General features: G+C 38.7%; 1 protein-coding gene across 1 annotated transcript in view; it reads left to right on the plus strand.

The window, feature by feature from the left end:
• LOC136359803 (pecanex-like protein 2) overlaps window positions 1-12,531 on the plus strand; it is a 147,906-nt gene that overhangs the window by 49,039 nt on the left and 86,336 nt on the right. Inside the window, exon 16 of the mRNA XM_066316744.1 lies at window positions 10,531-10,640. Coding sequence (XP_066172841.1) covers window positions 10,531-10,640 — 110 coding nt within the window. The remainder of the gene's footprint in view (window positions 1-10,530; window positions 10,641-12,531) is intronic.

Genomic DNA, 12,531 nt, shown 5'->3' on the forward strand with positions numbered 1-12,531 from the left:
AAAACTGTAGCAGAAATTCTGAAGTACATGTGTATCTAACACCTGTGGTTATCTGCCTCTTATATGTATTAGTCTGAAATGATCCACTGAATTTTCTCTACAAACATAAACAATAGCCTTGACTTAAAAGGCTGCAGTCTCTGTTGACCTGCATAGCCAGGTCAAATTTGCTTATAATTCTTAGTAATGTTTTTTGCTGTTGCTTCGTAACAATATGCCTAAGAATTTAAATGTTGAGCAGTCCAGTGGACCATCTAAGTAATGTGTGCGCATCCACAGGGAAATGCAATTTAGGAATTTAATGCAAGCCAGATGACTGGGTTTGCCCCTTTTTTCCCTAATATCCCACAGCTGTTAGACTAGGGATGTTGGAGAGTGTGATTATATAAGTTGGTGTCTGTGGACTTGTCTATGAATTTGTCAAGTCCCTTCCTGAATGTGCTAGTCTTTTCTGACTCCACAGCTTTGTGCCAACAAATTCCAGATGTTCACTGTGCTCTGTGCAAAGCAATCCTGTCCTTCATTGGTTTAAGCTAATCTGCTAATTTCACCAGATTTTCCTGATGCCTAGTATTTGTGCAGGATTTGTGGAAAACCTGGTCTGCATTCTTTTCATCTGCTGCCTTTACAGTTTTGCATACATCAGATATATCTTCTTCAGTCATCTCTTCAAACTGGAATCCCAGCCTTTCTCATGTCTCCACGTAAAGCAGCTGCTTTCTCAGAGGTAGCTAAGTTAGTCACCCTACTCTGTGCCTTCTCTTGCTCTGCTGACTTCAGATGTAGAGAGTCAGTTGTGTATGGTGCTCAGGATACAGGTGTGCCACAGCTCTCTATACTGACATAGGACTGGTTCCCTCACCAGTGAGGTCTAGTTTTGGACAATATTCAAGCTAAAGCTTTTTCTTTTTTTTTTTTTTTTTTAAAGCATATCAGTGTGTAGTCCAATAATGTGCAGTCCTCTGCATGGGACATTAAAAAAATTACAATGAAATTTTGTCTGCCTTCAAGATGGCTGTAAAATTCCCAGAAAACACAGCAAGATCAGAATTTTATGTTAGACTTGTAAGAAAATTGATCCTATTAGGGACAGCCTTTTGGCAGTGTTCCATGGAGGGCTGTATGCTGTCAGTGTCCATGCAGGGGTGCAGCAGGATGTGCTGTGCTTGACAAGCTGCCCTTGACATCTTGTGGGCACGTGTCAGAGGAGGCTTTGTGATGGCACATGCACAACACACATGGAGAACCCAATATAAGGTTCTGCAGCTGCCAAGGATGTATCATGTCAGCACCCAAACTGGCAATTTACACCGATGAGAGAGACAGTCAGGTGTTCTTTAAGGGAGTTCTTTTAGGAACATCAGCATTTCTATAGTGGCTTTCAAGACTTTTTCTCTTGAAATTTTGAACAGTAGCTTTAAATTAAAGAAGGACAATTATAATGCCTTAATGGTTACTTGCAGTTGATCAGAGCTGGCTGTGTGTTCTTAACCACTCCCAGTGGTAAGGTGAAACGTGTTAAACACATTTGGTAGCTTGAGTACTTAAAAAAATAAATTACAGTAACCAAATTGCTGTGTTAAGACACTTGAAATTAAATGTCTTTGAACATGTGATATTCTCCCAAAGAATTTCCTGTCACCTGGCTCACCTAGGTTATCAGTTGTATTGGTTAGCCCTGACCCAGCTGTGCGATTGATGCTACAAAGTTTAACTGCTGGTTGTGCAGTTTCCTGCAAAAGTAGCCAGTATTCCTACTACTGGTTTCTGGCTATATCAACGATTTGGAAACTGGCAGCTGGGACAGAGAAGGAGGCTCTCCTTAGGGATGAACAGAGGGAGAAAATGGGTAACTGGGGTGAGAAACAATGATAAAAATGAAGAGAGTAACATTGAAGGCAGGAGTTAAATTACTGTTAAACAGGCAAATACCTGGGGAAGGATTTTTTTCCTTTTTTTTTTTTTTTTTTTTCCTTCCTAAGATTAGCAGAGGGTGATTCACTAGTTGAGAGTAGGGAAGTTGTGTTATGGATACTTCAAAAATGTTCCCTGTAAACAGGGAAAAAAGCCACTTAAAATAGTCTACATACTCTTTTCTCAGCATAATACTTTAAATTACAGCATGCAAGTGGCTTTGTAGATAAGCAATCTCCTTGTGGATTGCTTCAAACTGCTTAGAAATATGCTTTTAATGCTACCCTGAAGTTGAGTGCTGTGAAAGATTTACAAGATATCCGTTGTAAATTGCTAATATTTGTGAATTACTAATATTAAGTTCAGATTTTCTGTTTACACAGAAGTTAGAGTTAATTTAAATTTTAATGGCACTGTTCTTGTGAAGGCACTTCTGAGAAGGATAATTTAAAGCATGTGAAGATGGTTCCTCTTGTTTCAGCTCATAATCTCAGTCTACTGGGATGATTGAAATTTCATACATTTTTTTTCTTCTAGAAGTTAAGAAATAAGGTTTATGAAATAAGGTTTAGCTTGTGTTAAATCTTCTTGTTCTTCAGTCAGGTCCAGAGATTTTTTTTTAACTGATGTCTGTAATGTTGCAAAAGAATGATTATTTGGTTGATGGAGGAAGAGTAGGAGTGGGCTTAATCAGGTCCTGAATAGGATCCACTGTGAAAGGTGGTCTAATACCCCTGTGACTAATTCAAACTGTTTTGATAAGTATTGACCAGCAATTTATAATGTTAATCAAGTAAAGATTTGAAGTTTTCGTGCACTAGAAATTGTAGAGTTTAGCTCAAAACTGAGCAAATGCTGTGGTCTGTTCCACTGAGGTGTTTGCACAACAGTAGTAACATGGTTATCTTTAAAGCTAAAAGGAACATCTCTTCTATACTTGCACTTTATAGCTGTTATTTCTTTTTTATTCCTATTGTAATCTCTTCTCTTTTGGTCAGTTTGCCAAAAACCAACAGAGCAAAATTTTCAATGTTTATGGAGGTCAAAAAAAAAAGAAAAAAAAAATCACCATAATCAAAACTTTTCAGGGTAGGGAAACATGATTCTGTTTGGCAGAGGACTTTTGGGTTGCAAAGCACATATTTTTGGCTGAAATGTAGCATCCTCAAATGTCAACTCTATTTATTGGCAGAACATCTTATAGCTCAGCAGGTGCAACTACCAGAGTTCTATTTCCTGAAATAAATTGCAGAGGAGAATGGATCTCTAAGTGATTTTGTGCTTTTTACTGGTGAGCAATTGCTCACATCAAATGCCCAGCCTGAAGAACATTCCAGTGGTATCAGGCTTGATTCTCTCCTTCCTTAAGTGGTTCTTGTGTTCTAGTTATAATCTTGCAGGGTAAAATAGTCTAACTTGCTTTCTCTGTGTACATTAATTATTCTGAAAGGAAATACATTACTCCTGAAGAAGTTAATTAATGTGCCATATTATTTTTCTTGTTCATTAAAATAGAACAAATTTTTATTTTATAATAAATCTGTGTTCCTAAGTGAGTGTTTCTTGTTCTTTTTTAGAGCATAAGCTCTAAAAATGTATGTATACATACATTTATACATGTAAAATAAATGTATACATTCAATAGTTTGATTTAGTTGTGCTCAGATTTTGAAATTAATTTAGAATAACAAATTCACAGTGATTATTGCTTTCTCTACAACTTCAGTTTTAGAAAATGACAAAGTAGGAATTGTTTTGGGTTACGTCCACAGAGCAGTGTAAGTGCTCAAGGTAACTTTCAGCATGTGAACATAAGCTCTGAAAAGTGAGACTGACAGGCCTGTGCTGAAGTCCTGTGTCTTATCCAGATTGATTTTGCTGTTGAATTAGGTTGTACAAGACCAACTGAGAGCCTTTATGAAAAAGCAGCTGTGGTATGGATGTATCAGTTAACTTACATCTAAGTAAGTTTAACTTAACAGTTTAACTTAATAATTCTCTTGGATCTTCATTCAGGTAAGTTGCCTGAGGAATATCGTTAGACATTATTCTTAGTTGGGAGTTGATCCTGTGACCTGCAGATAATGTTTGGCATGTCCAACAAGTTCATCTGGCCCTGTCACTCTTTCTGAGTGACCTTGCAGTGCCTTTGCCATCACACGAGCAGAAATATTTCTCTCTCATGGCTAAAATGCACATAGCACCAAAAAAAGGATGGACAGATCTGAAGTCTTGTGTGAACAATGAGGGTACAGGCTGGGTCAGGTGTCAGGCTGCTGTCATGTCCCATCACAGGCCTTGATCAGAAGCACATGACATGTTCTGGGGAGTGGTTGCACACTGCTCACCTGGCAGACCTGGGGTGTTAGTTATGTGGCCAAATGTGCATTTTCACACAACTAAGGAAAGAGACAGACTGTCACCAGGGCAGGCAGAAACTCTTTGCAAGATGATGATACCTGTGTGTGTGCTGTGTGACTTGGGCACTTGGAGGAGAAAAGGGAACATGTTGCTCAGAGGTGACTGTGAAGCAAATGGGCCCCAGCTTCTGTGGCCAGTCAATGGCTCCCATCATCATAGTGCTCTTGAGCAGCTTTGCCCTTGCTTGATATTGGTGTGGAGGAGCTGTGTGTCTGCAGCTTGTCAGGACCTCCTCTCATGGTGCTACTGCTGGGATGATCAGTTTTCATTTTCTGTAAAGCTGTCACATATAAAAAGTAACCCCAAATTGTTCACAGTAGGAAGTACAGAGTATTGCATTTGAAATTACAACGGATAATTTCTCCATAAAAACTGAGCACAAAATAGCTAGTCTCTGTGTGTTTGAGGCCTCAAAGACTGATGGGCAGGAGACTGTTTATCACTGCTGTCAGTGAAAGCAGCGTATTGTGAGTGGAACAGGTTTACAAGTTTCTGTCTGCCCTCACTGGTGCAGAAGTTGTTCCCTGTGGTGATGATGTGAAGTCACATGGATAGGTTCCTGTTGTGCTATCCCAGTGATGCAAAGGTGATTTGGTTGAGGTACTGTAGAGCATCTCTTCATCAGTCTTTCTCCATGACACATTTGTATTGTAAGTGATACAGTGAGGATACCAGCTGCTTATCCATCCTTGCATATCACAATACTGCAAACGTGGTTTCAGGCGAGCATGTAGGTAAACGTCTTAGATTCTGAAGTGCAAAACCCTGAATTTCTCTTGCTTGCTTTGAAATTTCTTTATCTCTCAGACCTCTGTTTAATGATATCATCACTGCTTATTCCGGTCTTTTCCAGGTCCTCTATGAACTTTCATTTACTTTTGCTTAATACAAAGCTCTAAATCCTAAGCATGGTTTTATCAGCTCTTCTGTTCATTCCTTGAATTCTTACATCCAATAGCAGCAATTTTTCTTCTCAATACTTTTTTTAAGCTCTCGGGTAACTGAGCTTAGTTTAACATTACCTGAGTTCACTTTGGTCCGGCTTTGTTTCTGATCTCATCTTCAATCCTGGAATCTTGAACAGAAATTGGCAGCTCTAATAGCTACCTTAGCTTTGGAAGATGAAAGTGTTTTCTCTTTTTTCAGGAGGAGGTGTTCTTATTTTTCAGATACTACATCCATCAGACTGGAGACATGGGAATTTCTGTGCCATCTTTTTCACTTGACTAGAATTTCATGATGTACTGATTTTTGTCTCTTGCTCCATCTGTTTTGTGGTCTGTGCCCAATATTTAAGAGATGCTTAAAAAAAAAGTCAGGAATGCCTTCTTACTTTTTCTACAAATATTTCGTCTGGAGTTTAGCCATCCTGGTATCAGCCTTTAGCATTCCAGTTCCAGGGTTTTGCTGTAGGGCAGAAGAGCACATCCCTGAATGTTTCTGGAATCAGTCAGTCCTTGTCTTCTGCCTTCTGTTCATATCAGTTGGTTTGGATTTGAAATGTATCCAGAACCAGTTAATTACTTGTCATCTGGATAATTTTTTTTCTATGGAACTTGCAGTTTATCATAATCAGCCTGGAAAAAAAAAATCAGATTTTTGGACTTGGGTCAGAAAAATTAAACTGATGTGAATGTATTCATATGTGGCACACCAGGTTTTTCCAGCTCTGTGTAAATGTTTGGGTTTTTTTTTGTTTTGTTTTGTTTTGTTTTGTTTTGTTTTTTTAATATAAGTTACATATTTTCCGTTAGCTCATACCTGAAGAAAGTGCTTTCTGGTGGCTTGTTTATTGCTTCAGTGGACGGTTACAAAAATTCCTGTGTGGATTTTAAACTGTTCTCAGCTCACATTGATGTAGCTTGGTTTGTTTAATGAGTTTGATACTCATTAATCAGAATAACAGTTCTTCTTTCTTCCCGTCTTCAGTGATGCAGTTTTCATCTGTGTACTAATAATTTTGGAATATTTGTCTTAAGGTTTTATGGTGAGAAAGAGTTGCAAGTATACATCTCCCTCGGTCTGCTAAGACTGCCCAAATAAATTTCTAGAAGCAGTGAACAGGCTTGTGTGTATAGACAGAATTCCTGTATGTGTAAGTGACCAAAAATAGAAGTATAATATTATTGGACAGCTTTATTTCTGCTGCATAGAATACTCTAATTTCTTTGTGAGGTTTTGGAGGCAATGTTTTTTCCTATTTAGAGACCCTTGAGGTTCAATCATAAACTGTTAGGGGTGTTAACTTTGGAGAGTATTCCTAGATACCGTGCCTTTCAGTAAGTGAAATTTGCAGCCATAGTCAAGTCTTGCACTGCAGACATAACTTCAGTAATTACAGTCTTAGTTTTCTGTGTATAATAAGAACTTACTTTCCAGATAGAAAAAAGAAATTATGCCTGTAGAACCCGACATGGCCCAGGGTTGCTCTCACTGTATGTCACTGTACAGGAATGTAGAAATCTGCAGCGTTTCTTTAGGATAAAATCACCATTATGTGAAATATGAGCATCCATGCTTCCCGCCTGAAGCTGCTGCTCATCGTTCTTTTTAGCCAAGGAATTCTAGTCACAGACTGGGATCCTGTTGTGTAATGTGGTGTGTTACACGTGGGCACCTCTGTGTCAGTCCAGTCTTTATGGATTTTAAATTTTAGCAGTGAAAATACAGTCCAAGATAGCAGCAACTGCAGAGAAAGAGGGCCAGTGTTACTTGGAGTGGGCAGTGATACCTATATTCTGGTAACTTATCACTTGTCACATTTTTGGGATTCATCTGGAAAAGTAATGCTTTGTTTTCCATGGATAATGGGAAGATTAAGGCTGGTGGGCATCTCTTCCTAGAACTTGTCTTTAATCTGTGTAACTTGAGGGTCATTAATTCACATATTTTGGTTAATGTTCACTGAAAAGGAGTATCCATGGTAATATGGTGTTAAGCTTATAGTTACCCTTGCAGAGAACAAGTTCTTACTATTTTTTCATATTTTGGAGGGTGAAGATGGTTCCCTTTTACAATTTCTTTCAGAAAGTCGGCGTTTTAGATGTTCAGAAATAGGATGATAATATTTGTTTCCATCTTTACTATCAAATGTATAGAATGGTTGACTATCAGAATTTCTTGCTTTATTGCTCTATGTGTGAGCAATGGCACAGATCCATGACGAGGCAGGAGTGTGGAGGTAAGGAGAAAGATCGAAGAAAGTTTGATTGAATACAAGGGAGTATGTGACTTGTAAAGGTCCATTCCAACCCAAGCCATTCTCTGACTCTGTAAATAGTGATGAAATTATGAGCCTGGAAAACCAGCTGTGTGAAGACCAACTGGAGTTTGTCTCCATATTTAAAAACGCAACCACTGCGCCAACACCTTCACCTTCAATGATGCTGTCACTGCAGCACTCTGCAAAGTCATTGGTGGGTTGAGAGGAATACTCTGAAATACAAAAATGAGCCACAGAAAAAGTAACAAGAATTTCTACTTAGCATAATTGGTTCTCTGTTCAGAGCACTTTTTGTCTCTGGAGTAGAACATATGATTTATTTGAGCATGTCTTTGAAAGATAAGTGTGCTACATGCAGATTTTTAAGAAGAAAAGTAAAAAGGATAAATAAGGTAGGACAGAAAACTACTAACAGTACCTTTTAAAAATACATTTGCCTTCCCACCTCTAGCAGTGGTAAAAGGCTCAACAGTTCAAAGACACCTTTATCTCACCCTTTAGCGGATTGTTTTGGGATTAGGCAATTCTGTGGTTGGAACGGAACACCCTCACTCCCACCACTGGGTCTGTTGTAACTCATGTCTTTTATCCTTAACCCTATAAGTCTGTTTCACTTGTTTTAGAAATGAATACGTGAGTTTCTGCATTGGAGTCAAAACTGTATATGAAAGCACTACATGTGACCTCAACCCAGGGAGGTAAACTAGGAAGAGAAAGTCCTTGTCTAGGATGACAGATAATACCAGCTTCCAAGAGTAAAACCTGTCATTCCTGTTTTCCCACTGAGAAGAATCATTGTTCAATTATCAACTATATTGGTGGTGGTGTTTTTTTTTTTTGTTTTGTTTGTTTGTTTGTTTGTTTTTTTAGTTTAGTTTAGTTTAGTTTAACGCTACCAGGCATCATTAGTTGGGGAGGAAAATGACAAAATAAAAGAGGGTACATCATGCTGATGTTGGAGAAATGACACCTTTGTTCATTTTCATCTTTTCTACAACATTGTATAGCATTTTTCTGGAAAATCCTGTTCTCTAGACACATTGCATATATTGATGTTCCACCTGCTTTTCTGCCTCTCTGATGTCTGAGTTTTGAGGGGACAATGACAGTTTGGACCTGGAACAGAGGCCACACAGAAGCTACGTGTAATATGCAAAAAACATGGAAATAGAATTCCTGAGATATTAATGTAGGGATTCAGCTGTGTACAGCTTTATAGTAGAAAGAGGGTGGAATGATTTTTCAAACTGGCTACTAATAAATTTCTATATTAGAAATATTGCCTGACTCTTGATAGTATTTTGTTTTCAAAAGAAGTTGTAGGGCAAAAGGGTAGGCATGCTCTAGAAGCTGCTGGGAGGATCTGTACACAGCTGTATTGCCCTGAAAATGCAAAGGATGTTTGGATAGGCTGTGATTCAGCCATTTCCAAAACATTTTGCCTTTAGTTAATTTTCTTCGGTGTTTTGAAGAATATTAATTGAATATGACAGGAGCTAAGCATGGGAAAAGCTAACCCAAAATATATTTGGTCCCAAAGCTGGGAACAATGAAGTGAAGAGTAGGATTGTATGGTAAGGTTTAAATTGTCAAATAAATGGTGCTAGATTCTTTCAATAATAGCATGTGAGTCTATTTTGTTTGTAATTAGTCTTTTGGGTGGGATTATTTAATAGAACTTGGCTCTTGTATCTTTCATCTTTGTGATGTTCAGTAGTATGATGAGGGGAAGATAGTTCTTGAAATTAAAATTTCTTCTTTTTTGGTACTACTCTTAGGATAACAAGAATATCAGAGTTAAATTGCAAAATTCCATGCTACAATGGGTTAGATGTTTGACATTTAAAAGAAAATTATTTTGTCTTCAGGAGCACCTGAAAGAAATGGAGTTTCCTAACATGCTAAGGAAACATCCATGTAACTGAGCAAAATAAGGCTAATAAACCTAGTTTATCCTCTGAAAATATTGGTCCTGTACTTACACTTGAGTCTTTAAAGCAAGTGATAACTGTGTAGAAGAAGTATTGTTAGCACTAGCCTGAAGTTTCACAGATCCTACAAGCATTGCTTCTCAAAACCTGTCCAGAAAGTGTTCTGATGCCAGGATCTGGTAAATTCACATTTGGTTGATCAGGTAGAAGTTGTGTGGAGATGAGGAGCTAGTAAGTGAAATGGCTATGGATTTGATCCAGGTTTCTGTGTCCTTCACAGATGAAATCTGTGTCTCACAGGTAGGACTCACAAGTATGTCTTAGGATCCCTAATTTGAACCTGACGACTCACAGATTAACCTTCTCTTGATAAGTGTTCCTTAAGATTTATATTTTCTCTTATTCTTTCTAGGCAGATTTAGCTGTTTAGGGCACCTGGAGAGAGTTTCTCATCTCAGTTATGTCCAGAGTGTGTTGGCAAGTGTGTCCGTTGTCTCATTTCCCTCCTTGGGGGTGTCACACATGGTGGCGAGTGCTCTCCCTCTCTGCTGTGTCAGCATCCAGGCAGGGCCTGGGTGTAATGCACAAGACAGCAGAAACATGTCTGAAAGAAACCCCACTGCCTGATCCACGTGATATTGTCATTTGTTATGTGCAGTCTGGCTACAGGTCAAGTAACTGCATATCAACTTAGCATGTAGATAAATATACTGCTTGGTTTCACTCGGATCTCATTTTAATGAGAATTTTCCTCTAATGTTTCATTGAAGAGGAAAGAAAACCTGCCTTTTATGTGGTTTCCTAGCTAATTGCTAATTATAGAGGAGTTGCATAATACAACCACAAAATATGCCTTTAATTGCTGCTTTTTTTTCACAGTAATAAACTTTGATATGAAAAAAGGATTTTCAGTCTGTGGTAGATAATGTCCAAGTTTAGATGTTGTGTGTATAACATTGCATGTATGATGTATGGTTTAACCTACTTACTTTGGCTTTTTAAGTTCTGCATTCCTAACTTTGCTTTCTGTCATCCCCTCAGGAACCCTGGGATGCACAGCACATTCCAGCGCTGTTCTCTGCTTTCTGTGGCCTGCTAGTTGCACTTTCTTATCACCTCAGCAGACAAAGCAGCGACCCATCTGTGCTGATGTAAGTTGCCTGTAAATGTTATTTGCTGATTACTCTGTACAGCACACAGCCAGAGTGATGCCTGGGTGTCTGAACCACAGCAGTAGCTTCCTGAAAGTACTGTGGTGAGGTGAAATTCCTCACCATTTCTGCGTGGTTGGTATCAGTCCTGTCTGTGAATGAAGTGCTGCAGTCAGATCACCAGCAGGGCTGGTGCTCTTTAAGCAGCACTAACCAAAATCTCTGAAGCAGATTTTCCCCTCTGAGAGGTTGTGTGCTTGCCAGGTTGGAGGACAGTGATTTAGTTGAAAGGGGTTCAGGCAACTAAAGTTGCAGAGTGTGCGTTGGGTAGCACTGGGGCCAAGAGAATGGACATTTAATGTGCTGGTAAGATGGCTGAATTCCAGCTCCTGCTGAAAATTACTGCAGTAGGCTATTCTTAGTTTGAGGTTCCATCATTTCTTTTGTTCGCTGACACAGTCTGCTAGAGGTAACTGAGGAGAGGAGGTGTATGGTAGGAGTTGACACTGCGAACAAGGGAGATTATGGGGAGAAGTCTCAACATTGCATGTTGAGGTGATATATGAGAAAGACCCAGTAGATCTTTAGCTCAGGAGCATCAGATAGAATTTCCCAGTGAGGAAACTGTGATATATGACTGTTATAGGGGCTGTGGGGGTCAGCAAGCTGGGCAATTACGTCTATGGCTATGGGACTAAACAAGCAAGTGGGTTCTGTGCAGCCAGTATCACCATGCCATTTGGAATTCTGCTTCACAGGTAGCTCAGTTTTACACTAGAAGAGTGCAGAGGGCCTGTGAGGAAACCCACAGGTTCTCCCCTTTGATTCATGAAGTGTGTTCTTTGTTCTTTGATTCATGAGGTGAGGCACAAGGCTCATTATGCACAATTCTGCAGTGCAAAAGGGAGAAAGGGTAAGTGAAGAGCTTTTTAGGCCATTCAGGGTTCTCTTTTAGTATAGAAACTTGGAAAAAGCAGAACAACACTGATGAGAGAGGAAAGGATACAGAGCACTAGTAGGAAATCATCATCCTAGTAAATCTCACTGAAGAGTTGAGAAATTCTTTTTTTACCATCCAAAAGATTCAGGTAATCAGACATTCATACAGTAGGTTCTGATGTGACAAAGCAACAAGAACTGCATGCATGTCTTGCCATGAGCTTTACTGACAGCCTGCTGTGTGTGACAGATGTCAGGTAGATCTGGATCAAGCTTTGTGTGGATGGTGTGTAGTTTATTTGCTATTACAGTATGGAACTTATGTAAGGAAGGAAGTGAAGCTATGTGCTGTGTTAGGGAGAGTTCTTAGCCTTGGAGTAAAATACACACAGGTAAATTACAAATCAGCATGGAGTTGTGAGTTCTTTCAATTTTGAATTTAAATGAATCCTTTTCTCTCACTTCTCAGAAAGGACACACTAGTCCATCAACCCCTTTAATAAAACAAAAACTTTTGTTCCTTGAAACTTTTGTTTTAAGGAAGTAATCTTAAACTATTAAATGCATTTTAACTTGTAAATCTAGCCAACAATTTCATAACATTTGCAATGAAATCCTCAGCAACTGAAATGGTTATTAAAATTCTAAATTAAGAATACATGTACAACAACATCAGATGTTTGTTGTGCAATTGTAAAAATGCATAATCTGTAAAAAAAAAAGATTTAAGATTTTTTTTTCTCTAAACAGCTCTGAATTTTTGAATAAGTTAAGGAGATGGGAAAAATATTTAAGGTGTGGCCTATGGCATAAAATTCAAGGTGGATGAGGAAGTAGCACATTAATCTCAAAGAGAGAATTAATATACAGTTTGTACAGAATAGGCTTCCTTGGCCATTTTGACATGGGTCTAAAGAGCTCTCATATTGGTTTCAGCTCAGTTGAAACAGAA

This window comes from Sylvia atricapilla, chromosome 3, assembly GCF_009819655.1.
Source record: "Sylvia atricapilla isolate bSylAtr1 chromosome 3, bSylAtr1.pri, whole genome shotgun sequence".
NCBI lineage: Eukaryota > Metazoa > Chordata > Aves > Passeriformes > Sylviidae > Sylvia > Sylvia atricapilla.